This window comes from Sciurus carolinensis, chromosome 3 (assembly GCF_902686445.1).
Source record: "Sciurus carolinensis chromosome 3, mSciCar1.2, whole genome shotgun sequence".
NCBI lineage: Eukaryota > Metazoa > Chordata > Mammalia > Rodentia > Sciuridae > Sciurus > Sciurus carolinensis.
Window position 1 is genome coordinate 23,565,660 of NC_062215.1, and position 26,445 is coordinate 23,592,104.

At 55.8% G+C, this 26,445-nt stretch overlaps 1 protein-coding gene across 7 annotated transcripts in view; it reads right to left on the bottom strand.

The window, feature by feature from the left end:
- Arhgap23 (Rho GTPase activating protein 23) overlaps positions 1–26,445 on the bottom strand; it is an 85,216-nt gene that overhangs the window by 37,914 nt on the left and 20,857 nt on the right. For 4 of the 7 annotated variants that reach the window (XM_047544139.1, XM_047544134.1, XM_047544137.1 and 1 more), the window contains exons 2-10: positions 11,974–12,135; positions 9,142–9,175; positions 7,828–7,923; positions 7,572–7,650; positions 7,392–7,446; positions 3,280–4,444; positions 1,353–1,508; positions 1,049–1,160; positions 846–903 (exon numbers count right to left, since the gene is read on the bottom strand). In XM_047544139.1, coding sequence (XP_047400095.1) covers positions 846–903; positions 1,049–1,160; positions 1,353–1,508; positions 3,280–4,444; positions 7,392–7,446; positions 7,572–7,650; positions 7,828–7,923; positions 9,142–9,175; positions 11,974–12,135 — 1,917 coding nt within the window. Of the gene's footprint in view, positions 1–845; positions 904–1,048; positions 1,161–1,352; positions 1,509–3,279; positions 4,445–5,468; positions 5,598–7,391; positions 7,447–7,571; positions 7,651–7,827; positions 7,983–9,141; positions 9,176–11,973; positions 12,136–15,419; positions 15,868–26,445 lie in introns of those variants that run through there. The other 3 variants (XM_047544138.1, XM_047544140.1, XM_047544141.1) reach the window with 3 other exon arrangements.

Consider the following 26,445-nt stretch of genomic DNA (forward strand, 5'->3'; position numbering starts at 1 on the left):
GCAACTCAGCAAGACCCTATCTCAAAATAAAAAATAAAAAAGGCTGGGGATGTGGCTCAGTGGTAAAGCACCCCTGGGTTCAATCCTTGATACCAAAAAAAAAAAAAAAAAAAAAAAAGTTAAAAGTTAAAAAGAGTTATGGGGCTGGTGGTGAAGCACAGAGATAGAGTACTGGCCCTTGGGTTCCAGCCCCAGTAAAGAGAGGGGAAAAAAAAAAAAAAAAAAAAAGAACAGCAGCCACTACAGACCAGATCCTTTACCTTTCCAGTTCCGGAGGGTGGAAACTCTAGCAGTTCCATCAATCTCACCTGGTCCCCTGAAGGCACCATGCAAACAGCAGCAGTGCCTCCTGGGCAGGCACAGTGGCAGGTACTGGGGGACCCAGTGGAGGCCCTGTCCTCAGGAACTTGTATTCTAGCTTGGGCGCCCAGCCCAGCAGGTAAGATAGATGTGACTGGGTAATGCCACAGTGCTGAGGAAACACAGCAACTCAAAGGGAGACGTGAAATGCCAGGGGTCAAGGCTGAAAGTTCAGAGCAGGCCTAAAAAATCCCGAGGAGAGCAAAAAAGTGAATGGGCGGACGAGAAAAGTTTTCTCCCGGAGAGGGACGATGGCAAGAGCGGAGTCCTCGGGTGGGAGGTACAGTCTTGTTAAGTGATGACGCTGCAGGAGGAAGGCAGGTCACAGGGCTGCCGTGATGGCGGAGGGTGCAGGGAGCAAGGGCAAGGAGCCAGAGTGGCCCGTTTAGGGTCACAGGAGGCACAGGCCCGGGACCCATGCCAAGGCCGCCAGCCCTCCCTGACACCCTCGCGCACGCGCACGCACACGCGCACTTGCTGCTCACCCCATCAGTGAAGAAGCTCCGAAGCATCCGCAGGCTGGGTACACGGTTCGGCAGGCGCCTGGGGAGCAAGGACAAGGTAAGGCTGTGGGAGGCACAGGCAGGATCTTGCTCTCTTGTCACCCATCAAACCCCCAGGTCCAGCCTCAGGAGCAGCTGGCCAGGGTGGCTGTGGCAGCCCCGCCCACACCCAGACAAAGCCTCACCGCAGTGCCCGGCCCTCATCCCGGAAGGTGTTGAGCCCATCATCACAAGACTTGGAGCGCTCCGTGGTGATGGCCAGCAGGTAGGAAGAGCGGCGGCCAGCCTTGATGCTGCCTGCAAAGCCACCCACATCAGGCCTCATGTCGGGAGTGTCCCTGGAGCCCTCCCTTCTGGGTCAGGCCGGGAGGTGACTCTCCCCATGCAGTCCCAGTTGGAGGAGGGCAGACATCAGGTCACAGGCCCAGCAGAGACCCCTGGGGACGGAGCAGTTGGGGAGACGGGTAGTGGAGAGCAGGGAGCACTCACTGCAATCCTGGGAGTAATGGCGGCCCAGGGCAAAGGTGAAAGTTGGTGAAGACGGGCTGGTGCCCAGGACGGGGGCCGAGTTCATGGCACTGGAGACCACAGCAGAGGCAGGGACATGCTTGGCCTGGAGGTCAATACTGGGGCTGGTGGGCTCATCTGTGCATGAAGAAAGGGAGATGTGCAAGTGGCAGAGACTGACCTGCCTGCCCCACCCCAGTCGTGCCAACCCCAGCACCCCTTGCTTCAGACCTTGAGCACACTCACAGACTGCAAGCACTCTGGGACCTGATGGCAACATAACCACCACCCAGGGTGACCTGCCCACAAGACCAATTAGGGAATCTCTCTCCTCAGCAGGGGCTGAGCCTCCACCTCACGTGGAGGACACCCTGAGGTGGTAATGAGCCACCTCCTCAGAGCAGGTTCCTGAAGGCAGAGCCAATATTTCCCCTCTCAGACTGGAAGCTTTAGGGACTGTCTCCCCATGAGACTAAGGGCTCTCTGAAAGCATGAACTGTGCCTCTCCCATCAGACTGGGAACCTCCCAAAGGCAGAGACTGTGCCCCGCCCCCAACAGACTGGGAGCTTCCTGAGGTCAGGAGTTTGTCTACCCCAACATACTGGGAGCTCCTTAAGGGCAGAGGTTATATCTCCCCTCAGACTGAGAATATGTGAGAGCTGCCCTCAGTCTGTCGGTCTCCCCTGGCTGAAGGCTACAGAAGGCATCTCTCCACCCTGCCTCAGGTCTCTGGTCCCTTAATCCCTCAGCTGCCTGGGCAATATCCAACAAGCCCCAAACTTCCTGCTTTTCCTGCCCACCATTCCCAATAGGGGTACCACCCTCCAGTCAGGCTGGAAACCTAGAAATGACCCCAACCTCTCTGTCCTCTTGTTTTCCTTTATTCACCATCCACTCTACAAGCAGCCTTTACAGTCCCCCCTGCTCTCAGGGTGAAGTCCCAGGCCCTAGAGATTGACAAGACCTCTTGAACCAGAGGGTGCAGGAAGAGCATGTTCCCTCTCCCACTGCAGGGTATTTGCATATTCTAGTCTCTCTCCCTGAACATTCTTCCCTAGACTAACTCCTCATCCTTCAAATCTTAGTCAAAATGCCCGTTTTCCACAGGGCGTGGTGGTGCAAGCCTGTAATCCTAGTGACTGGGAAGGCTGAGGCAGAAGAACCTCAAGTTCAAAGGCAGCCTCAGCAATTTTGTGAGGCCCTAAAGCAACTTAGTGAGACCCTTCTCAAAATAAAAAAGGGCCAGGAATGTGGCTCAGTGGTTAAGCGCCCCTGGGTTCAATCCCTGGTACAAAAAGAAGTGTCCTTTTTCCAAGATTCTCTCTGTGCTTACCATACCCTACCTAGCCCTTCCCTGTCCCCCTGGAGCTCCCTGAACCACACCCACACCACTGGCTGGTTCTGTCTGACCATCTAGCCCCAAGGAGAGCCTGGAGCCTAGCACAGTGCCTGACACAAATATTTGTTGTTGAGATGGAGGGTAAAGGTGAGGGAACAAAGAGTGAACATACCAAGGAAGCATGGAAGCAAGAAAGAATGGGAGGATGGAGAGGAGGGCAAAGAAAGAATGATGAATGAATGGATGGAAAGGAGAAAGAAACACATGAATGAATGAACAAAGGAAGGAGAGGGAGGGAATGAAAGAAGGAAGAACAGATGGATGGAAGGAAGGAGGGACATGGGCGAGTGGATGGAATCATGGCTGGAAGGATAAATGAATGGGAAGTAGAATGGAAAAAAGGATGACAGAGAATGGATGGACAGAGGGTTGGATGGATGGATGGACAGGAAAACAAAACAATCCGATCAGCACCAGCCCAGAGCGTTATGCCTGGTAGACAGGTGGGTGGGTACAGTAGGACAAAGCCAAACAAGTCTCCCAGGACAGCCACCTGCACCCTTACTCACCAATGAAGGGGATGGAAGCCAGAGAGTCTTCAGTAGTGGCCAAAGGGGTCACCTTCCTGCCCAGGCGCTCCCCTCGGACACTGGCCTCTGGCTCTGGGGACTCATCACCAAATCCAAGGTTCATTTGTCTGGCAGGAGTCAGCTGGACCTTGCGGCCTGTTGGAGGCTTCTGCCTCAGGACCACCTCATCACGGCGATCCTCAGCAGGAGGCTCCAAGGCCCTGGTGTTGGGTTCTGGCCGGACAACCCTGGGTGGTTCCGAGGCCTCTGGTGGGAACGATGCAGGCGACTGGGCCAAGTTGAAGGTGGGCAGTCCCCCAAAGGGTGAGTCCCGGAAAGAGAGTGCATGCAGGAGGCCAGTCCGGCGCTGGAATGATGGGCTGTAGCTCCGGTATCCAATGTACCCAATATCATCCAGGCCCTGCAGGCCAGGTGGGGGTGCAGCCTGGGGTCCTGACAGGTCCCGAGTCGGGCAGGCAGAGGTGCGGGCAGATGGACGCTGGGAAGCCCAGCCACAGCGCTCAAGGCGAGGTGACACCAGTGTTCCTGGTCCCAGTGCCTCGGCAGAGCGTGTGGTGCGGCTCAGGTAATCATCTGAGCGAGCTCGATGCCAGCCCTCCTGGCCCAGCTGGCTCAAGGCATCCTGGGAGGTGGAGCAGGGCCACTGGCGGTGGGTAGTCACATCCTCCAACCGGTCCTGGGAGGCACTGCGGGCCCTGGGTGGCATGGCTGGGCACCGTCTCTCCCCCGCCCTGCGGGGTACCTGGTTTGACAGCCAGTGTGACAAGGCCTGCTGGCACTCCAGTCTGCTGGGGGGCACCCGGCTGCCAGGCTCTGGGAAGGCACGGGATGTCCGGGGCTCCGAGGGGCGATGGGGGAAGGCACCAGGGCTGGGGCGGGGCTGGCTCATCCCCAAGGAAGAGTTGTCCAGATGGGCACGGGTGGCAGGTGGGACACGGGGCCCTGGGTCGCTCCAGGCAGCAGGACTCCGAGGGTCAGTGGGCAGTGCTGAGATGGGCTCAGGCACCATAGTGGCCCAGGCAGACGCCCGGGCCGGCGGGGCGTAGGTCTTTCGAGGGTAGCAGAGTGGGGGTGGCTCTGGGATGCTGCGGGCCTCTCCAGAATATGGCTCGTTCCCCTTCAGGTAGGCATCCTGGGAGTAGGCCTGGGCAGAGACACAGAAGCAGGTGAGCATGGCCAGACAGGTACCACAGGTTGCACATGGCAACCCTAGGAGGTCCAGGTCTTCAAAAGGGCACTGAAGGGAGAGGACTAAGCAGGAGCATGCTGAGTGGGTAAGAGCAGGAAGGCGTGCTCCAAGAACCCAGGGGAGGACAAAGAAGAGGCCTCGGAGAGAGAGGAAGACATATGCTCTCGCCAGAAAGAGAGCTGCGATTTCTCTAAGACTTATGACAAGGACAACCTTTAACCACAGACTTTTTCCTGGGGTTCTCCCACCAGCCTGGCCACTGCCTCCTCCCTGCTTCTTTTATGTTCAGTGATGCCCACAGCCCCTTGGGTGGAGCTGAGAAACCCAATAGAGACCAGTCAAGGTGGCAGCTGTCAGGGAAGAAAGCAGGCAGAGGGGTGTGTCCAGGGTGGGGTGGGCTACGGGTGGGTGGAGGCTAGGCGAGCCTGAGGTCCCTCTAACCCCTGGATGGGGAGCTAGGGCAGGCTCCTAAGACACCAGGGTGAAGAGGAATTTGCCCACCTCCTGCTCCCTCAAGAGCAGCTTGGCAGAGGAGCCCTACTGGCTAAGGGGCCTCGGGCCACCTTCTGCCACCCCTAGGCCTGGAATTTGGCGCTGGTTGCTGAGGCTGACGCTGCATTGCTGAGGAGTGACAGGGCTGGCGCCTAGGCCCAACCAAAAAAGGAGGCAGCCCCCAGGGACAGCAGCCTTGTGGCCCTGGCCCAGCCCAGCCCTGGATGAGCTACGGGGGGCCCATCTCAGAGTGAACTATCAAAGGGTGGGAGGGCAAACCCAAACACACACACCGCACCACACACAAGGAGACACAGGAAGATACACACCCTGAGACACTCACACACAGCCAACACAATGAGACACACACACACATAACTGGCCCTCCAGTCCCAGACACAAACATCATGTGATGAGGACCAGCTAACCACACCCCCGCACACTCAGCCCCTCCAGCCGGCACACACAGCGCAGGGGACACACATACCTCTCCCTCCTGCCATCGTGCCGGCTCCCGGGGCTCCTTGCATCACAGCGGCAGCGGCAGCATCCTGCCCGCCCTGCGCCCCCCACACGGCTAGCCCCCCCCCAACAGCTGCTGCTCTGGTCCCCTCGGTCGGCCCTCCCAGCCGGCCACCGGCTCCCCCTGGCCCCCACCGGCTCTCTAGGCGGGCTGGCAGGAGGAGGAGGGAGGGAGGATGGGTGTGGAGGGGCCCGCGCGTTGGCTGTGGCGTCAGCAGCTGCTGCTGCCTGATTGGCCTCCGGCCTTGGCTCCCAACCACAGGAATGCCTGGGCCCCACCCTCTGGCTGGCCGACATGGGGGCGGCTAGTGAAGGCCCCCAGATGCTGACATCTGGGGCTGCCAGCCCACTGAAGCCTGGGCAGCAGAGCTCAGGACTGCTGCCCTTCCCACTCTTTGACCCTGGCAGCTAGTGGGGGTGGCCCCTAGATTCCACCCCATGACCCTCTCAAAGCTCATCTCACCTCAGCTTTGGGGGAAACTGGGCCTTTGAGATTTGGGGTGAGCCACTCATCCCTCTGAGTCCCCATTCTTTTCTCCCCTTCCCCAAGAAAAGCAAGGGGACAATTGAGGTCGGTGGCGGAGGCTCCCAGAGAGGCATGGTGCCAAATGTGACACTGTGATTACAGTGATTATAAGAGCACGTCCAGGGCAGAAGCCAGTCCAGCGGCGCCCAGGCCTTGGGGCTTGGCTCTCAGCCGCCCCTGGGGCGCAGTGACCTCAGGGGCAAGCAAACTGGCATCTGGCTGGGACCCATGAGACCAGGGAACTGGGCACTGGGCAGACAGGACAGCCCTGGGCTCTGGGGAGGGAACTTCCAGTGGCCAGCTCCATGCTGCATTCATTCTAGGTATGCAGGGGGTCAGAATGCACATTGTAGAAATTTTGAGTTTTTTATCTTATTTTATGTTATTTAGTGTGTGTGTGTGTGTGTGTGTGTGTGTGTGTGTGTGTGTGTTGCTGGGGATGGAACCCAGGGTCTCGAGCACACCAGGCAAATGCTCCACCATTGAGCTTCATTCCCAGTTCCATCCTGTCAATTCTGGATCCTGTAATATTGCCGAGCGCAGATGCCTGAGGTGGGCTGGGTGTGTTCGTGGATATGCGTGTTGTGATATAATGCGCCAGTGGGCATTTGTGTCACGGAGGCAAGAAGTCCAAATAGACACATTGTGATAATCAGCAGTGTGTGTGCCGCAGGGAACAGAGGTGCTGGCGGGTGTCTCTTGAGGTCTTGCTGTGGTAGGCAGAGGTACTGTGGCAGACTGTGATGCTTGAGGGGGGACTGTGGTGGCTCTGGGGGATTGCCTGTATTGTGACCTGGGTCTGGCTTGGTGTCACACATACTGAAGAGCGTGGTGTGTTATAGGAAGGGTGGTACTGTGCAGCTGTGCTGTGTATCTGATGTGCTCTGCCTGTATATAAATGGTGCCCACAACAATGGGGTGGGTGGGGTGGATGCACTGAGGTGGGGGCAGGTATTCGGCATGTGGGCATGTGGGCATGTGCGTATGTAAATGCCTACAGAGACACTCTCACCTGGGGCCAGGCAGGGAGGGAGATGGGGAAGAGGCATCTCTCACAGGAGCTAATAAGAACATGCCAGTCTGGCAAAGCCCTCCAGGCCACCCTCCTTCTAGATAACCTGGCAAAAATCCTGCCTTCCAAGGCCAACACCTCCCCTCCCCTAGCTCAGAGCAGCCTTGAATGAAGCAACAACCAGCCCCAGCCCAGGGATGGGCCTGGCAGCCCCAGTTGGGCAACGCCAGGCTATGTTTCCTTCTCTGTCTCTCACAGGGGCCAATCAAGAAGCGAGAGCCCCAGGAGAAGGGCCATATGCTGCCTCCAGCCTCAGATGCCTCCATGCAGACCACGGCCACAGGACTCACCAGCTGGAGGATGTCCTCATCCTTGGGCATGATGGAGAGTTCCAGGGTATCATCGCTACAGAGACAGGGCAGAGGGTCAGGCAAGGGGGTCTAGAAAAACAGGGTTCCTAGTCCACCAAGGCCAAGGGGGTAGAGTGAGCTGGGATCTCCTATGGAAGGAGGGAGGTGGGGAATGCTCACCTATTCTGGATCAGAGCTATGACCTGGGAGTAGGTCTTCCCGATAACGCTCTCCCCATTCACCTTCACCAGTCGATCTCCTGTGGACAAGGAGTAGGGCCTCACATAAGGAGTCAAGGAGTACCAATGGCCCCCCTGGGTACCTCTGCCAGGTATCGGTGACAGTGGGGGGACAGGGCCTCCCCAACAGCTGGATCCAAGAATCCCACCCTAACTAGAGGGAGGGTTCAGTGAGCCAGGGAACTGGGACAGCTCACCTGTCCGAAGCCCCGCCCTGTGGGCAGGGCCATCATCCTTCACATTCTTGACAAAGATGGTGTCCATGGGCTCCAGGCGTTGCCGGGAGGAGGGTCCTGGTGGGCATCAGCCAGGTTAACTGGGGGTGGCTGCTGAAGGTCACACCCATGCACAGCTACACACACAGGGGACACACACTCAGAGAATGATCACAATCACACAGACACAAGCATACACGGACTCACACATCCACAGGACACTTCACTGTGAATAGAGTCACAGATGCAGAGCCAGATAAGAGGCCACAGAAGGAGAGTGAAAACTTTCAAGGACACAGAGCCACCCCTTAAATGCCTACCACATCTCTATCATGTTCTAGAAACCAAGCTAAGCAGGAAGTGGAGACACAGTTCTTGACCTAACACAGCCTACTGTCTAATTAGTGAGACAGAGTCTCACACACACACACACACACGTGCGTGCAACATACACGTGTCACAAGACAAAGGAAAGGGTGGCATGTAAAAGGATCACATCACACACACACACAGAAATGTCCACACCACAGGCCGGGGAAGACACTAACACATCTCCCACCCACTCCCTTCCCCAGGGTTGGGAACTCCAGGGGATGTGGGGAGCGCTGCTCCTATTCCACTGCAGCAACACTCTCTGCTGTTTGTAGGCCTGTTCTAGAGCAGCTGACTTCTCTCCCACAACCTGTGGTGCTGGGACTCAGGAAGACAGTGTCCCCATGGCTGCCTGCAGAATCCTAGGGCAGGGCAAGAATGTTACCTGCTTAGGGAGTTTTGCCTAGAATACCAGGGGGAGCCTGGGAGCCAGCAACGTACCCTTGGAGTAGCCAGGGTGACAGCAAGGGAGTTCAGCTCCCATCTTAATGAAGGCTTCAGATCCCCCCTACACACACACACACACACACACACACACACACACACACGTTCCTACCAGGACCTCACTCTCTGACCACAAGGAAGCGCTCTTTCTCGGTGTACCCTACCACTGGTCCCCAGGCCCTGTATCTGGGTCTTGGTCTGTGTTGGAAGAAACTAGAGGGAGGACAGAGGCTAGGTGATAGATACCCATCTACCATCCAGAGTATCAGACATCTGCAGAAGGGACAGGCCTGAAGGGAGACGAACATGAGAAAAGAGGGAGGACAGAGGGTGAGGAGGAGAGGCCCAGAGTGGGCCAGACCAGCAGCACAGGAAAAGAGAAAGAACAGGGTGCAAGTGGGGCAGATGCGGGGGCTGTGGGGAGAAGGGAACTAGAAGCTGGAGGCTGAGTCCAGCCAGCCCTGCCCCATGCCTCCTTACCTCCTCCGCCTCGTCGACCTCCATTCTCTTCCTCCTGCAAGTAATAGAGAAATGGGTGTGGCCCTGGGTTTAGCCCTCAGTAGCATGGGGAGCACAGGGAAAGGCCAGCTTCACCTTGGTGGGCCCCTCCAAGCTCCACCTTGGAGCTCTCCTACCTCTAGGTAGGCCTCTCCTACCAACTAGCCAGCAGCAAGCGGGTGGGCGGGCGGTCAGCTGGGGTGCCAATTTCCAGGCCAAGTTCCCCAGGAATATCCCCTGTCTTGTACTGGCCAGTTCCACCACCCCAGCATCCCAGCTATCTGGGAACCCCCTATCCACACTGGAGCCACGCCCCCTTCCTTTGGGAAGATCCAAGGTCAAGGGAGGAGGTTCCACTCACAGAAGACCCAGGCAGACACAGATAAGCGGGTGTGACAAGTGCAAACAGTGCTATCACTCTCAGAAAATGGGGCAGAATGGACAGGAAGGACTGATTAGCTCTCCTCTGGGGGAGGGGATTTTAAGGCAAGTTTGAGTGGCAGCAAGAAGACATTCTGGGGGAGGGAAATGGGGTGTGCAAATGCTTGGTGGCAGGAATCAGCAAGCACAAGTAAGGGCAGGATCCACTGGGTTAAAGGAGAAGGTCAATAACAACAAGTGACAGAGGTCAGACTAAAGCATTCAGGTTTGAAAGGAGAGAAGAGGGAACTGGTGAGGGCGCTTTTGTGGGAGAGAATGGGTGTTACCAGCAGGGCAGAGGATTCTGGTAGCCAGGTAAAGGGGTTCCACTGGGAGGCCCTGGGAACCAAATCCTGGTGAGGTGACAGGGCATTGACTTTGGAGAAGAATTAGGACTTAGAGAAAGGAGGTCGGAGAGGCCAAACCAACAAGATGTGGCATTTCAGAGCTGGATCAGGCCTTCAGCACCATCTTGTCCAACCCTCTCCACAGATACACCCGTTTTACAGACAACAGGCTGTGACTTGTTCAAAGCCAATCAGAAACTCAGTGGCAGAGACACAGTCAGAACCCAGGATTTACTGGCATCCAGCCAGGACAGGTTGGGCCACAGGAAGGCCACTGGGTGCTGCTGGAGAGCAGGCCCTCTACCCTGCTCCCCATGTGGGGCGCGTGCCCGCTGATGTGAGCTGACAGCACAGAGGGCCGGTGGCAAAGGCAGATGAATGCGTTTGGACGGCTGGGCTCCCTGCAGGCTCCCAGGGGGGCGGTGGGAAGGTGGGGAGCACTCAGCCTCTTCTAGCCTCCAGGTCAAGGGCCCCTACCAGCCCTGGGCAGGTTCTGGAAAGAGGATGGAGCCCTCCTTGATTGGTCCTGCTCCAGGGTCTTCCAGTGCTCACCACCAGGGACCACTGCAGGTGCTTCTGCTACCGCCACCCCTCAGCAGGGTCCCCTGAGAGAAGGTGGCAGGGGCCAGGAAGGAGGGAAGGAAAGATGGGGGTTCTAAGGAATGACAGGGCTGGTGTTCTTGGGTATCAAACAGTAGGGCAGTGCCACACGCCATGGCCCCCGCCTCTCCTCTTAAACACAGCTGCAGCCAACAATGGCCCTGCAGGCGCCCCAGATTCAGACACGAATGAGAGCTGCACAGTGACATGTGCACATGCCATGGATTCATAGGTCCTACATGCGCACATAGAGACACACGTGCAAGTCCATGCCAGCATACCGTGCACTCATGTGCACACAAAGACACAAGCACATGGACATTGAAATCCAATGCCTTGGTTCTCTGGCAGGTAGGACCAAGGTCCCCAAGGGAGACCAACAGCTGTGCAGGCTGATCTCAACCCTGGGGGAAGGGGATAAAGGGGCTCATGACTTGGACATAAATCTGTCTCCCCCTCTGCAGGAAGAGGAAGAAGGGTCAGGGCCCTCGTGCAGACCCCAGGTTGCTGTCTGGGCCATCTCCTACCTTCTTCCCCTACTCCTCTGCACTCTCGGGGGCCCTCCCCCCCACCCAAGCACACAGCTTGGACTGAGGGGCCCTGGTTTCTAGACTCAGAGAACCTGGCATTTAGATTAGAGTGAGAAGAGTTCCTAGTGATCAAGGTAATACAAGCCCTAAGGTTACCGCAGGAGAAAGAGCCAGGGAGGGGTGACAGCCTGGAATCCGCAGTGACTCAGGAGTTGTACGAGGACTAAAACCCTGTGCCATCTTCCCTTTCCAGCACACACAGCTGTGGCAAGCACAGGCCTGGGGCACTGTGGAAAGGGTCTTGGAAGTGTGTTGGGCTGGGTGGGTGTGGTGGCGCACGCCTGTAACTCCAGCAGTTCAGGAGGCTGAAGCAGGAGGATCGCAAGTTCAAAGCCAGCCTCAGCAATTTAGCGAGGCCCTAAGCCACTCAGGAAGACCCTGTCTCTAAGTAAAATATAAAAAAGGGCTGGGGATGTGGCTCAGTGGTTAAGTGCCTCTGGGTTCAATCCCTGGTACCCGCCCCCAAAAATAAGTGTGTTGGGATAGGTTCCCTAATGGCACACACTGGAAACAGAGACAGCAGACCCAGGTTAGAAGCAAGAGTCCTGGGAACTCCATCTTCCCAAGGTATTTGCTCACTTTCCAGAGACCAGGTCTGGAGGTAGAGCAGGGGGCATTCTGGCTCCCCGCCATCCCTTTTCCTGAGAAGACACAGGCCACAGTGGGTAGGAGCTTTGACCACTGTCCCATGGAGCAAATGTCCCAGCCATAGCAGGCACTATCTCCCAGGCCTCAGCAGAAGGGAGTCAGCAGTCCCAGGAAGGACAGCTTCTCTGAGAGAGACTAGTGGGCAAAGGAATCACCCTCCCACATCGAGCCTCCCAGGGACAGCCAGGGCAGTGACGAGCTGGGCATACCTTCAGGCTGCAGTGAATGGCAGACTCGGGTGGGTACACGATGAAGTGGCGCAGGGTGAAACCAAAGCCATCCTGGAGACTTTTGTGCAGCAACAGTGTCCTTGGCCCCTGCCAGGGGAGGGGGCGCCCAGGAGAGCACCCATCTCTTGGGCCCAGTGGCAGCTGTGGAGCACAGGGAGACAGGATGAGTGCCACGTGCCCAGCCCTCAGACCTCTGCACCCTGCCTCCAGCCTGGGACCTGAGAGGCACTGTCAGGGCCCAAAGCCCCACAGAGCCTTTCTGCCTGATCTGTTACTCACCCCTTTCTCCCCACCACCCTGATCAGCCCAATAGCTTCTTCCTTGTTTTCCCCTCAGCCACCTCTTGACACCTTTGCCTCTAGAGGAATAACTTGTTGTGAGCAAGGCCTTCATTTAGTTCAGCAAACACTCGATGAGCATCTACTACGTACCAGGCACTGCACACAGAGCCTTCCTGACCAGGAGAGGCCTTGCAACTCTCATATACCCACACATACAGACACAGACCTGGGCACACACAGACACACAGACACACACACTTATGCAGACAGAACATGCCACACACAGACAAGTACACATGCAAATGTGCACACAAACCCACAAATGCTCACACAGACTTGTAGACATGGGCACACTCAGTAGCATATAAGCACAGTCTTACAGGTGCACAAAGCAGAGACATACCTGCACAGAAAGACAAACAAATACACAGACATATGCTTCAGGAACTCATGAGGACCAAGAGTTGCAAGGGAGCAGACTGGACATCAGACAACTGAAGGAACTTCCTGAAGCTGCAGAATCCAGCCAAAGGCCTGTCTTATTCATAGGAAAGTGGCTTGGAGGTGGCAGGCGGAAGCGGGGGGGGGGGGGGGGGGGGGGGTCTGTCCGAACTGCTAGAGTACGTGGGATTCCCCAGGACCTGAAATCAAGGCTTTAGTGGAGCACAAGGGGCTGTTTCTGGGGCAGAAGGCAAGAGGAAGGCTGTCTGAGAGAAGAAGACTTTCAAGTCTTCTTCTTGGACACAGAGGCCAGTGGGTGACAGGTGGACATTAGAGAAACTGCACAGGGTGACCAACTGGAGGTAAAGGAAGCTGAGAGAAGCTGCCATAGGAAAAGCCAGGAGGCCTCCCTCAGGGACCCTTTAACCCCCACATCAGTCACCCCTAATCCAAACCCCTATGAAGCAAAAAGCCTCCCACCATCCCCTCAGAAGTCCTCAACCTCCTCAGCATCCTCAGAGGTCCGTGGTCCCAGGAGGAGCTTGCACTAAGGGGAGAAAGGCTGGGTGGCTGGGTCGTGAGGAAATAAGCCCCCCAGTTCTGGGGAAAGGAGGTCACACTCACTGTAAAGCTCCCCTTTCGATAACTGAAGGAAGCCCCAAAACACCTGCCAACCCAGTGCAGAGATGCTAAGAAGTTCATCTAAGCATCTACCCACCTTCCTGTTCACACATCCCATGAAGGCAGAGCCAGTACTCGTGACCAGCCCTCTGTCCCAGAGGACAGAGTCAGGTGGAAGATACAGGAGGCTGAGTAACTTAGTAACTGTCTAATGTGAAATGTGATAGAGTCTGGAGAAACACAGATTTGGGGTTGTGAGCTCCCCATCCCCAGCAGAATCCAAGCAAAAACTGGGCCACCCCAGTACAGGAAGCCAGAATCAGACAGGAAATCCAGTGATGTTCCATCATCTCCTTCTACCTTGTTAATGGAAGCTCGTCTCTTCCACTGAGCCCCACACCCCCTGGAGGTCCAGGGAACAGAGAGAAAATTCTTTGGAAATTCTGCTGTCTGAAATCCCCTGGATTTTTCTATCTCTGCTGACCTGGCAAGGAACTGATCAGAGAAAAAAGAGGACCTTGGGGACCACCCACCCCCCAACTGCCCCTCCTACAGAAAACCCTGCTCCTCCCTAGTGTGGGCGGCCCTCTGCCCACCCCTCACCCAGGCTCAGAGCTGAGGCTGTTTGCAGGGCCCATTGTTTTGCTGGTGTCCTGGATTAAGGTTTAAGCCACCAGCTGCCCCAGTGATGAGAAGTGGCTGGGACAGGTCCCCGCACGCCCCCCGCCTCTTCCCCTGTACACATCCTGCCTGGAGCTGCCAGCTGCCTGGGGGTGCCACTCCCTGGGGGGACTTGCCTGTAATCCAGGACAGTGGGCATGCCTTCTTTGCACAGTTCCCTTCTAACCCGAGCACTACTGTCCACCCCCCTTATCTCTGCCTCTCCCTTTCCTCTGTTCTTTCTTTCCAGGCCCCCTTCCCCCACCTCTTCCAACTAGGCCCCTGGGAATGTCAGTAATCCCCCTGCCACACCCCTACTTGAAGAGGAGACACCACAGATCCAGTTAGAGCTGAAGACTCCCCTATGGAAAGTTCTTCCTTAGATTTAACCACAATCCTTCATACTAATATACAAGCATATTTCCTCTCCTCCCCTTAGACCTGGGATAACACTGGGTCTTGCTCTCATCTTGAGGGGAAGGGGGGTGATAGGCATAGAATCAGAAAGACCCAGCAATGGGAACTAGAAAGGCGACTGAACTGGCTCATACACACACCAGACTCTACCTCTCTAATACAGGCACAGAGACAAGGGGAAGAAAAGGGAGACACTCAGGGGGCACAGGGACATACTGATTAAATTCTCCTGGCCCAGACCGATTTCCAAACACACTCACTCTCATGTCAGGAAAGAGACATCTAGAAATATCAATTAATGGTAGAAAGGCAGATGGCCCTAGGCTACACATTAGACTGAAGTGCATGAGTGGTGGGTTGGCAACACCAGGAACTAGAACCCAGGAGTCCTGCTCCTCCCCCCAGGAGCATAAAGAGGTCATTGCAGAAAGCACAGTGTTCAGGCTGGGCATGGTGCCCACTGTGACTCACGCCCTACCAGCCCAATAGATCCGGGACATCAGAAACACTGCCCCCAGCCCCACCAGTCTCACACGAGAGCACTCATTACCTGCTGGGGACCATTCTGCCACCTCAGCCTCCTCTGTCCACTAGGAAGCCCTGGTGTGCCTGTGTCCAGGTTCCCTACCAGGGGGAGAGTGGGGTGGTGCCCACTGCTAGCCGGTGCCTGGCTGGGGTCCCCACCGGCCCAACCACTCTCGGATTCCTAGATGCCCCAGCGTCTGCTACAAGCAGGTCCCTACCATCCTTCCACTGCTTGTAAACCTAAAGGACTGAGATAACTGGATGCCACCGTCCACACTGGGGTTCTCATCCAGCAACCTCTGGGAAAGCTCCACGCCACTAACCTTGCCACTCTCACCCCCATCTCTCTCAATTTCTCACACACTCCCCAGTCCAAGGACCTCAGTCCCGGAATGCCGGGTGCGCACAGCTCGAAGGTGACCCGCTGGCCCCCAGCCCCTGACAAGATCTGCCCTGGCCCCCGTCCCCCGCGGCGCTCACCCTGGCCCCGCGCGACCCGGGAGCGCTGCGGTCGCTGTGGCCGAGGCAGGGAAGCCAGAGGCAGCGCGGTTCCGGGGCGCTGCAGTCCACGCCGACGGCGCGCTCCCAGCGCCAGCCCCCGGCCCCTGCGCGCTCCACGCGCCACACCGCGCTGCCCACGAGCGCCGCAGCCAGCGGGGGCCCTCGCGCCCGGCCGCCGCCCCGGCCCCAGCGAGCCCCGGGCCTGGCTTCCGGAGCGGGGCGCGCCGCGCGGGGCCCCGCGGCAGCTGCTCGGCGCCCACCGGGAGGCGTTTTCGGACCCCCGGGCAGCAGGCGAACCCCGGGGGTCCCCGCCTGCCCCCCAGAGCCACGGGCCCGGGGCCCGGGAGCCCCGAGGGGACGGACGGCCCGCGCGGACGGCGGCAGGACGGCTGGAGCGGCGCCGCGCCTCCCGCACCTCCTGGCTGAAGGCGCCGGAGCCGGAGCCCGGACACGCCGGCGAGTAGCACAGGGCAGACGCCTCCCCCTCCGGGGCGGCTCCCGTGCGCGGTCGCCCGGATCCCACACACCCACACACTCACACACCCACACATGCTGAAAGCACTGTACGGTCCCCACACTGACATGCACGTAGGCATAGACCACACTCTCCCGCTCACACAAAAACTCACACACTCTACCCGAACCTCAAGCCTTGAACCGTCCCGGTACGCACACGCACAGGACAGCTTCATGCTCCCAAAGGAACATTCACACATGCACTACAGGTGCCTCACAGAGCTGCACACACATCAACACACCCCTCCTACTCTGTACAGATCCACACCACACACACACACACACCTATCCACCTGACACCCTCTGTCCACACTCCCTATAGAAACACACCACCCCTCACATACACTCAGGCATACAGTGACACGCCCCACAGAGACACACTGGTAAGCATACCCACTATGTTCCTGAAAGTACACCAAACCCTACAGACCCCAGAGACCCCACACACCCCATGCAGGCAGATGGATGACAGGCACGCCCTGCAGAGCACACTATTCCCTGCATCTCTGTCATGTCCCCTCAGGTCTCTCACACACACTACCCAGCAGAGCACTATGCCACTCTACACCCCATGCCAAAGTGATTAGACCCCCCACACACTTCCATGGGGAAATGTTCTATCCATCTTCCCTAGGACCTTGCCCATTAGCTCTAGTAAAGGGACCACCACTAAGCCAACAATTGACTCCAAGCTGGCCCCTAGCCCACCTTCCAAAAGTGTCAGACAGGAAGCCCCACATGAATGCCAGACCCTAGCCACCTCCCCTTTCCTGGCTCTCTCTCTTTTCTCGGGGCCCCTTCCCCTTCCTGGGGTGGGCTGGCAGAGTGTGTGTGGAATCATCACCACCATTTCTATCTCACATGACTGTTTATAAACAACATGCCTATCACTACAGCCACTCACTGTGGCCCAGGGCCATTACTATGCCTCAATTCGTAGAGAAGGAAACAGATCCAAGAGCACTCAGTTTGCTATGACAGTACAGGGCCACCAACCCCAAGCCCCTCATTCCTACTTTGGATCTTATTCCTGAATCCTAGCCAGCAGCCAAGGAAGGGAGACAGCTCCAACCCTTCCCTGCTCCCAAATCTAGGAGGAATCTGAGAGGAAGAGTAACGGGATTGGGCCTTTTGGGAGGAGCTACCAGAAGGGAGACCCAAGCACAAGAAGTCGGACTCCCTCTTCCCTCCCCCATCCTGTCATCCACTGTTCCAGGGAGGACCTGCCAGGAAGGTAGCCCACGTGAGAGGTACTTGGTCTAGGAAGGGAAGGGGAGGTGGAGGGGCCAAGGGAGGGGAAGGGGGCCGATGAACATGATGCAGTGGGAAAAGAGGAGAGTAGGGGTAGAGGGAGGACCCTGGGGTGGGTAGGATCACCGAGGGAGAAGGCAGAGAGGAGGAAGGGTGAGGGTGAGGCCTGGGGCGGTCCCTGTGTCAGCCAGGGAGCGGTTTTGTTCTCCTGTTTCCTGTTTGCCGCTTGCGGGCCCCATGCAGGAGCTGGACCCCCACCCCCACCCTGGCGGAAGCCCTACGGGAAGAGCACAGCTGCCACAGCTGAGTCAGGAGGACTTAGGGGGCAAGCAGGAAAGGACCGGAGTCAGGGACAGCCAGGGTAGTCAGGGACAGCAGGACACAGGATCTCCATCTGCACCTTCTCCTTGCCCCTCAATCGCTAGAAAATCAAGGATTCTGGGACTGGCTAATTCCTGCCCTCACTTGCCCTGCACCTTCCTGTCACACACACCCTCCCCGCCAGGGCCAGACCCTCATAGACCACCAAGGTGTCTTCAGTCGGATTACACTCTGGAGTGAGGACAAAGGCCTCTAGAATCCTCAGCCCCCAGTCTGGTCTGCTGTCCCAGGAAGCAGTCAGTAAAGCCTGCCTTTACTCTTGCTGCAAGTCCATTCCCTAGACCTAAGGAAATGAAAGCCTGTCCCTTCATGTGACCCATGCACCAACAGGTGCTGCTTATGCCTCAAGATTAGAACATTATCAAGACTGCAGAGGGTTCTGGGGGCTGCAGAAGGACAGAGGTGGAGAGGAGGTCTGGGGTTTCTGTATCAGTGCCTACGGGGAGCTTAAAAGGATGAGCCATATACCATGCCCACATCTTGCCCTCTAACCTGGCAGGGGCAGCAAGGCCTGGCAATGAAAGCAGGGACTTCCTTCAGGAGGGTGTGGGCGCACACAGTAGGGCCTCAAAGATGGTACATAGTTTGAATAAATGATCCTCTAGGCCAGTTGGAGCCACCTCCCTCCCCCATTTCCTCTGGGAAAGGAATGTGGGGTGGGCCCCAGAGGGCCATGGAGGAGGGGGCCAAGGGCTGGGAAATACCAGACGTAGCTGAGATTCTATTCCAAGCCTTCCTGCCCAGCGAATCCTCCCCCCACACCCTGCCCAGCTTCCTCCCCCCCATCAGGAACTACCCTGCTGAGCAGTCCCTCCCATCCCCCTCTAGTTTGACCAGCTTGCAAAATCCGTTCAACCTCTTCTTGGGTCCCTAGGGAGGGGCTTAGAGGCTGTACCCCCAAGGGAAGGCATCCCATCCAGGTCTTCCCTCTCTCCCAAAGAGACATCATCCTTTAATACTGCAAGGCACTTTCACTTGTTCTCAGTTGACCTGTACTCCAAACCCTGGATTTCCAGGGATTATTCTTAATACCCATTTTTCAGTTACAGAAACTGAGGCTCAAAGAGGACAAGTGGCTGGTTCAAGGCCTCACTTTTATGAAGCTGGGATCATGCCCCAGGGTTCTAAGCCCTAACCCAGATCTCTTTCCATTACTCTCTCGTTAATCCATTCAATCACATCTTGAGGAGTGTTGCTACTGCCAGGAGCTGGGACGCCTTAGAGACTAAGACAGTTGTAGTCCCTGCACGCGTTCAGGGATTTTTACAGTTGTTTTGGGAATGTCTTCCAGGTCCTGAAACCTTTTGTGGGGATCTCTAAGTTCCAGACTCAGGCCCTCCCAGCCAGCAAGTGGCCTTGGCCTCCACCAAGTAAGTCCTTACATCAGGGGCAGGGCCTCTTCTATCTGGGAAGGGGCCAGTTTGAGGGTGGGCAGAGGCCTCCCAGGAGATGGGGACTTGGAGAAGCCAAAGCCTGCAACTGCCATTAGGAACCAGGCAACCAGGAACTGGGGAATGGGAGGAGAGCATCCTGGAGCCAGAGGGTCAAGGATATGACAAAGAGGGAAACTGATACTGCCACAGGGAGAGGGAGCGTGATTCAGGAAGCAAGAGAGAGGGGTTCAGGGTCAATTCAGCCTGCTTTTCCTTCCCCTGGGGCTTGCTCAGCACCTTCTAGAATGTAGGCCCCAAACCACAAGGTCAACAGTGCTCCCACCCACAAAGAATCATCCAGAATTTATGAAGCTCCAGCTGGTCCCGTGCACCACCAGACACCAACCCTCTAACCACCCCACAACCTCACACACAGGCAGGGCAAACCCACCGGCAGCGCCATCCCAAGCATGCAGGCCTGCAATACCTACCCACTCCTCTGACCCCTGCCCCAGTCTCCTCCCTCAAGGGCGGCCACCTCCTCAGCCCTCCTCCACCCTTTAGCCCCATTCAGATGCCTGGTTCCCAGCACTGCTGGCTACAGGCTGCCACCTGACATGCCCCAACAGGCCAAGCTGATGAGCCGGCCAAGCAAGCCTGCCTCCCCAGCACTCTCAGTGTGCACAAAACCCTGCACCATGAGAGCTTGGGACCCTGCTCTGGGTCTGGCCAGTGGGCAGGGGGTGGTTTAATTGGTCTCCCCAGATTCCCTTCTAGAGCCACTCCTGCCCTGGGTTGGTATAGAATGTGACACTTCACTCCCTCTCCCTCAAACTGGTCCAGGGTCAAAATAAGGCTGGGGGTGGGGAGAGCCATCATGTGAGACAACCCACCACCTTGGGGAGGGGCAGAGACAATTCCAAACAGTGGTTAGCAGCGGGCTCTGGAGTCCAGGACCACTGGGTCTGTGTCCCAGTCTCCACCTTCTAGCTGTGAGACCCTGATGTGTTACCCAACCTCTTTGAGCCTTGGCTCTTCACCAATAAAATGGTGATGGCACTACCTTCCACCTCAAAGGTCATTGGGAGGATTAAGTCAAAGAAAGCTGTAGCACAGACCCAGAGCACATAGTAGGGGTTTGATAAATGCCAGCTCTTTGGATTGCCTTTTGGAGGATCACTGTCCCATACCCAGTCACATTTGTATCCAGACACACAGGCACTTACAGACCCAGGCAAAGTCACTGGCGCAGGCATCTCCATACCTCCCGCCAATCCCAGGCTCCCACAGGCTCTTGCCATGCTGTTGCCTCCAAAGTACCCGGATCCTCAGGAGCTTCCAGTTCACAGCAGTAGTACAACTTTGGCAAACCCAGAGTCCTAGCTTACAGGCCTTTTGGGAGTGGGAAAGAGTGGGCTGACATGAGACCTCAGGATGAGTCTGCTCCCAGCAGGCAAGGAGCATGGCAAAAGTGCCACACTGGCAGGACCTCCACCCAGCAGGGGGGCTGGGGCCCGCCTGAAGGACGCCGAGGGTGGGGAGACCAAAGAGGAGCATCTTTTCTCATGGTGGGAAATGAGCACTTGCAGAAGAGGGTGAGGCTGGAGCCAGCCACAAAGTAAACACCAGGGTCATTGCTGGGCGACCGCAGGCGGCCATGGGACAGAGCCCGCCACGGACCCTCTCCAGGCCAATTCACTCCACCCAGCAGTCCCTGGACAGTCTTAGGCCCTCTATACGTCCATTCCAGTCTCTGGGCCTGTCTGTGCATTCCCCAAAGGGAAGAGGCTATGCCTCCCCCATCAGACTCAGAGTTCCCTGAGAGGAAGGGCTTCCTCCCTGACAAACATCAGTCTAGGGTCTCCTGGAGGGCATGGATGGCCTCAGAATGTCTTTCCCCCAGATTGGAGACAGCTCAAGGGCATGGCCTCAGCCTCCCCCACTGGACCGACAGATCCCTAAAGACAACAGCTGTTTGATTTTCAAAAATGAATGCTGATACGGTGGCACACTGTAATCCTAGCCACTCAGGAGGCTGAGGCAGGAGGATGGCAAGTTCAAGACCAATCTGGGCAGCTTGGCGAGACCCTGTCTCAAAATAAAAAGGACTGGGGATATAGCTCAGTGGTAGAGCGCCCCTGGGTTCCATCTCAAGTACTGCAAAAGGAAAAAAAATTGATATGCTCTGGTGGTATGTGACTTTCAAAAATTATCTGTGGATGGAGAAAAATTAAATATAGAATTACCTTATGATCCAGCAATTCCAATTCTAAGGAGACATGGATAAACAAAAATGTGGTATGTGCATATGATAGAAATGTGGTATAGCCATACAATAGGATATTATTCAACCTTAAAAAGGAATGAAATTCTGAGACATGCTTCAATGTGGATGAGCCTTGAAGACATCATACTGCATGAAATCACCCAGGCGCAAGAGGACAATTGTCGTACTATTCCACTTTTAAGAGATATTTATATCCACAAAGACAGAAAGTAGAATGCTGGTTGCCAGGGGCTGGGGGAAGGGAGAATGGGACTTATTATTTAATGGCTACAGAATTTCAGTTTGAAAAGATGAAAAAAGTTCTGGAGATGGAAGGTGGTGCATTTGCACAATGATGTGATATACTTAAAGCCATAGAACTATACACTTAAAAATGAGTTTTTTAGGGGCTGAAGTTGTAACTCAGTGGTAGAGCACTTGCCTAACACATGTGAGGCACTGGGTTCAAAATCCTCGGCACCACATAAAAATAAATAAATAAAATAAAGAGAATGCATCCATCTATAGCTAAAAAAAATATTTTTTAAAAATGAATTTTTAAAAAATGAGCTGGGGATGTAGCTTAGTGGTAGAGCACATGCCTAGCATGAGCAGGCTCTGGGTTCAATCCCTAGCACTGTAAAACAAAAAAAAAAGGTAAAATAGTAAATTTCATATTTTTTATTGAAAAAAAACCAGCGAGCCAGGCACAGTGGTACACGCTTGTAGTGCTAGCTATTTGGGAAGCTGAAGCAGGAGGATTGAAAGTTTAAGTTGCCTGGGCAACTTAGTGAGACCTCATCTCAAAATAAAAAAAAAAAAAAAAGATCTAGGGACATAGCTAAGTGGCAGGGTGCCCCTGGGTTCAATCCCCAGCACTGAAGGGGGAAAAATAAAAGGAGGAGGAGGAGGAACAGCAGGTCTCCCCTTGGCACCCAGGAGCAGGCCCTGCCCACAGAGTGTGCTCAGGTTAGCTGCAGGCTGCCTGCCTGGAGGACCTGTCCCTCCCACCCCAGTCTGCACCTTCTCACTGCCCCTACTGTCATCTTCAGGGTCCCAGGGATCCCTGCACAGGGGAAGCTCCCAGGCTGTGGGGAAATCTGAACCTTCTGCACTGAAGGTCCATGGTGTTGATGGGGGCCTCCCATCCATCAGGCTGGATGGATGGTGATAGAAACTCTTCCACGTCCTGACCTAACCCATGGAGCGCGCGCACATCTGTTTCAACCGCACAAGCTGACAGTTACCATCTGTACCTTATACACACAGAGTGAGCCAGCAGAGACCTGTCCCTGTCCTCACAGGCTCCAAGGAAACTGCCTACACACTGAAGGATGCAGTCTTGTCATCCAGCCGGCAGGGCAGGCATCTCTGTGGGCCACAGAGCCCCCTGCTGGCCCAGCTCTGGCACACCTTCCTGCCCTTCCAGCAAGGTGCCCTCATTCCTGAGCCTGTTCCCCCGTCACATTGCATTCTTCAGGTCCTCAGCCCCAGCCTCACCCCTCCCCACTTCCTATAGAGAAACGTCCCCTGCGGAAGCACAGATCACCTGTGGAACCTTGGGGTCTCCCTTTGGTCCAGGAGAACCGAGGAGAAGCCGAAGACCCTTGTTAGACGAGATGGAGCAAGGAGCAGTCATTACCAGAGGAAGGAGGTTGCTTGTGATGCTTCTTTTCCCAAATGGTCACATCCATTCCCCACCTGGACATTTCATTTCAGAGGAAACTGGGAACTTGGCTTGTGAATCACCCTGTGGTCCCCCTCCGGAAGTTCTTCCTATTATTTGACCACCTGGGCAGAGGCAACAGGTGCACCCACTGGTTTCTTTCAGCTCAGTCCTAGTCAAGCTGAGACCACATTCCCTCTCTGGGCAGGTTTCAGCAGATTTCGAAAGTCTCCCCCAGGGCACATGGGGCTCCCTGCAGGGATAGGCTCTTAGCCCCACCCCTGAAACCACCCACCCCCTCACCCTAGCTCTGCCCAACCTGCCCAGGTTCCCCTTCACACATGGCCCTACCTGTGAACTGAACCTCCCCCCAGTCCAAACTGATGCAGCAGAAGCAGGGGATGGTGGCTCTGCAGCTGGGAGCTGGGATGGCCTCTAGGCTAGGCTCCAGGGTCAGAAAAGGACAGGCACATCATCTCTGGCCCAAACCCGAACCCCTGCATCAGCTTGCCTGGTCCCACATCTGGGGACATAACAGGCACAATAGAAATAGACAACTAAGTGCTTGCTATGTGCCAGACACTACCTTGTCAATAGCAGAAGGTTCCTGAAACAGAGGTGCCACCACCACCCACTGCCTGGACCTCTTGGCCCCCACCCAGTCCAGTGCTCAGTAAAAATACCAGGCTCACCCACAGGGCATGGAGGAGTGGAGGATAGGAGGCAACTGAGGACTGCTGTCCTAGCATTGAGAAAGGGCCACACTTGCCAGTGTTACTAGCTCTGGTCCTTTTCTGACTGTGGGACATCAAGATCATCTCTCAAGGTCACACGGATTTTCTTATTTGTTCAACTACAAAATAAAGGCAGGGAGAGCCACCGGGCAAAATTGCCAGGAACACATTCTAAGAACTAATAAATGGAGAAGTTCACATCCCCAGTCCTACGTCCCAGCCTCAGGGTGGCTCTGCTCCCTGATGTCTCCCAAGCCCACCCACTTCTTCACCTTCACCACCCTACTCCAACCAAGCTGCTCTGTCACCCTCTGGCCCTTGACAGTCCATCCTCTGACCTCCACACCTACTATTCCCCCTTTCTCCATGCTCTGGCCACTCTGGCTTCCTCCAGTTCCTGTAAGAACCAGGCAGTCTTCCAGCCTCAGGTCCTTTGCACATGCTGTTTCTGGAATGCTGTTTTATCTTCTCCCACTCCTTTCCTGCCTCACCAAGGGACACTTTATTCTATCTGTTGCCCACCCTGGAACTCTCAGCAAAAATGACACTTGCCCAGATACAACTCCTCAGACCAGGTTAGGTCCTGGCACACCCTCTCATTATCAGTGTTTATATATTTTTCTTTTTTTTCCCAGTATTAAAAATTGAACCCAGAGCCTAGCACCTACTAGATAAGCACTCTACCTCTGAGTTTTATCCCTAGCCCTCATCTTTTAATTTTATTATTATTGTTGTTGTTATTTTATTTGGTGGTATTATTATTATTATTATTATTAATTGGTACCCAGGATTGAACCCAGGAACACTTAGACACCGAGTCAAATCCCCAGCCCTTTTTTGTCTTTTATTTAGAGACAGGGTCTCACTGAGTTGCTTAGGACTTTGCTAAGTTGCTGAGGCTGGCTTTGAACTGGCAATCCTCCTGCCTCAGTGTCCTGAGCTGCTGGAATTACAAGTGTGTGTCACCATGTCCGAGTTGGTGTTTATGTATTTATGAGGCTATTTTACCGATTTCTCCCGCTCGGTGGTGAGTCCCGGAAGGCCAGGACCATGTCTGCTTTGCGCAGGGGTGCACAGCGCACTGTTTCTGAACTCAGGGGAATGAAGAGGGCTGTCAGGCTCTCTCTCCCTGGAGCAGGGGTGCTTCGCTCTCTGTCCATGCATTTGCGCCCCCACCCCTTCCTCAGCAGCATGTGCAGAAGTAGGGGTTCTGGAATAAGGGAGTAAGGACAGGGGAGAGAAGGGAGGCTGCTTTCTCCTCTGCAGCTCTGTGCCTCACCCCAGTGGCCCCCTCCAGCCACCGGGCCTCCCTCCCTGGATCTCAAACATGCCACGCCCGCGTCCTGAGACTCAGCGTTTGCCCACCCCATCCACAGTCCCCTCTGCCCGTAACTGGTCTCCTAACCGCCGCGGCTCGGCCTGACAGTTTCTGAACAGCTTCCCCAACTCAAAAACAGAGGAATTCGCCAGGGCCATAGCTAGGGTCAGCGGGGATTCAAGGTGTGTCTTCCAGTCGGCCGGCGGGCCCCAGGCGTTTCGCCACCTTACGCCTCACTGCTACCAGTTTCTCCCTCTAGGAGGGGCACGAAGGCACGCCCCTCTCTGGGACCTCGGTTTCCTTATGCGCCCTCAGTCACGACGTGGCAGCTAGGACATTAGATTTCAAGAAAACTGGTTGAGAGGGCCAAGGTGGGAGAGAGGGTGGTGGGAGGAGGGGAGAGGGGAACAGAAGAAGGGAGCGGAGGGAGAGGAGGACGAGCCATCCAGACTGCAGAAACGCCAAGTATGCGAAGTACGCCAGCCCCTGAGCTATGAATAGTGCCGCCAGGCTAGCAGCCCAGGGCCGCCCTTCCCGCAGCAGCCCCCACCCACCCTTCCCAGGCGCGCTTCCACAGGGGGCCGAGGAAGCACACTTCTGGGGATCAGGCGCTGAGCTGGGTGAAGGGTGCGGTCATGCAAATGAGACACAAAGAAAGCGCTGCGGGCATCTCTGATTGGAGGATCCTTGCCGGTCCGGGAACGTGGGCAAAACTGGCGTTCAACAAAAGGCGGTGCCCAGCCCTCAGCCACCAGGCAGGCCCCTGCCACCCCGCTGTGGCTGCATTTCCCAAGGCTGGAGATCTCTTCTGGTCATCCGTGGCTGAAATCCCAACCACGCAGTACGCATTCTGGAATCCTCTCATCCTCTTTGGTCAATGCCCTAGTAGGCTCTGCCTCCTTAGGATACCATCCCTGACCACCCCAGCATTATGAGTCAGATTCACCTCCGGAAGCTCCCAGGTCTGACACACAGCTCGGCGCTTGAGAAATCACAACTGACCCGGTCCCTTTTCCTCATCAGTAACCACAAGTGGGACACGCATTGAGCTCAGATGCAGGAGACGCAGTCCACGGCCCTGTCCTGCCCTTGGGTGCCCCCAAACAAATCAGTTAATGTCAGAGCCCAGCTCCCCTTCCTCTCATTCTGGGTCTACTGACTGGGTGTTACCAAGAGCCTGGCAGTAGGCAGGGGGTGGCATGGCAGGACACCAGGGAAAGAAGTCAAAGAGTCCAGGCAGAGTTCAGGTCTCAACTGGGTGACCCAGGTCAAGTTCTTTCCGTCTCCAAGCCAGTCTCCTCAGCTGTAAAAGGAATCTGAAAGGACTCAGTGTGAATGTCTGGCACATAGGAGTCGCTCAACAGATCTTACTACAGCAGTCCACAAAGGATTTTTAAAAATTAATAAAGGCAATTCCTGACTTCATAAAGAACAAGAGATAAGACACGCACGACATAAAGGAGCTGTAGAGCATAGTATTTAAAAGTTCATAAACACAGA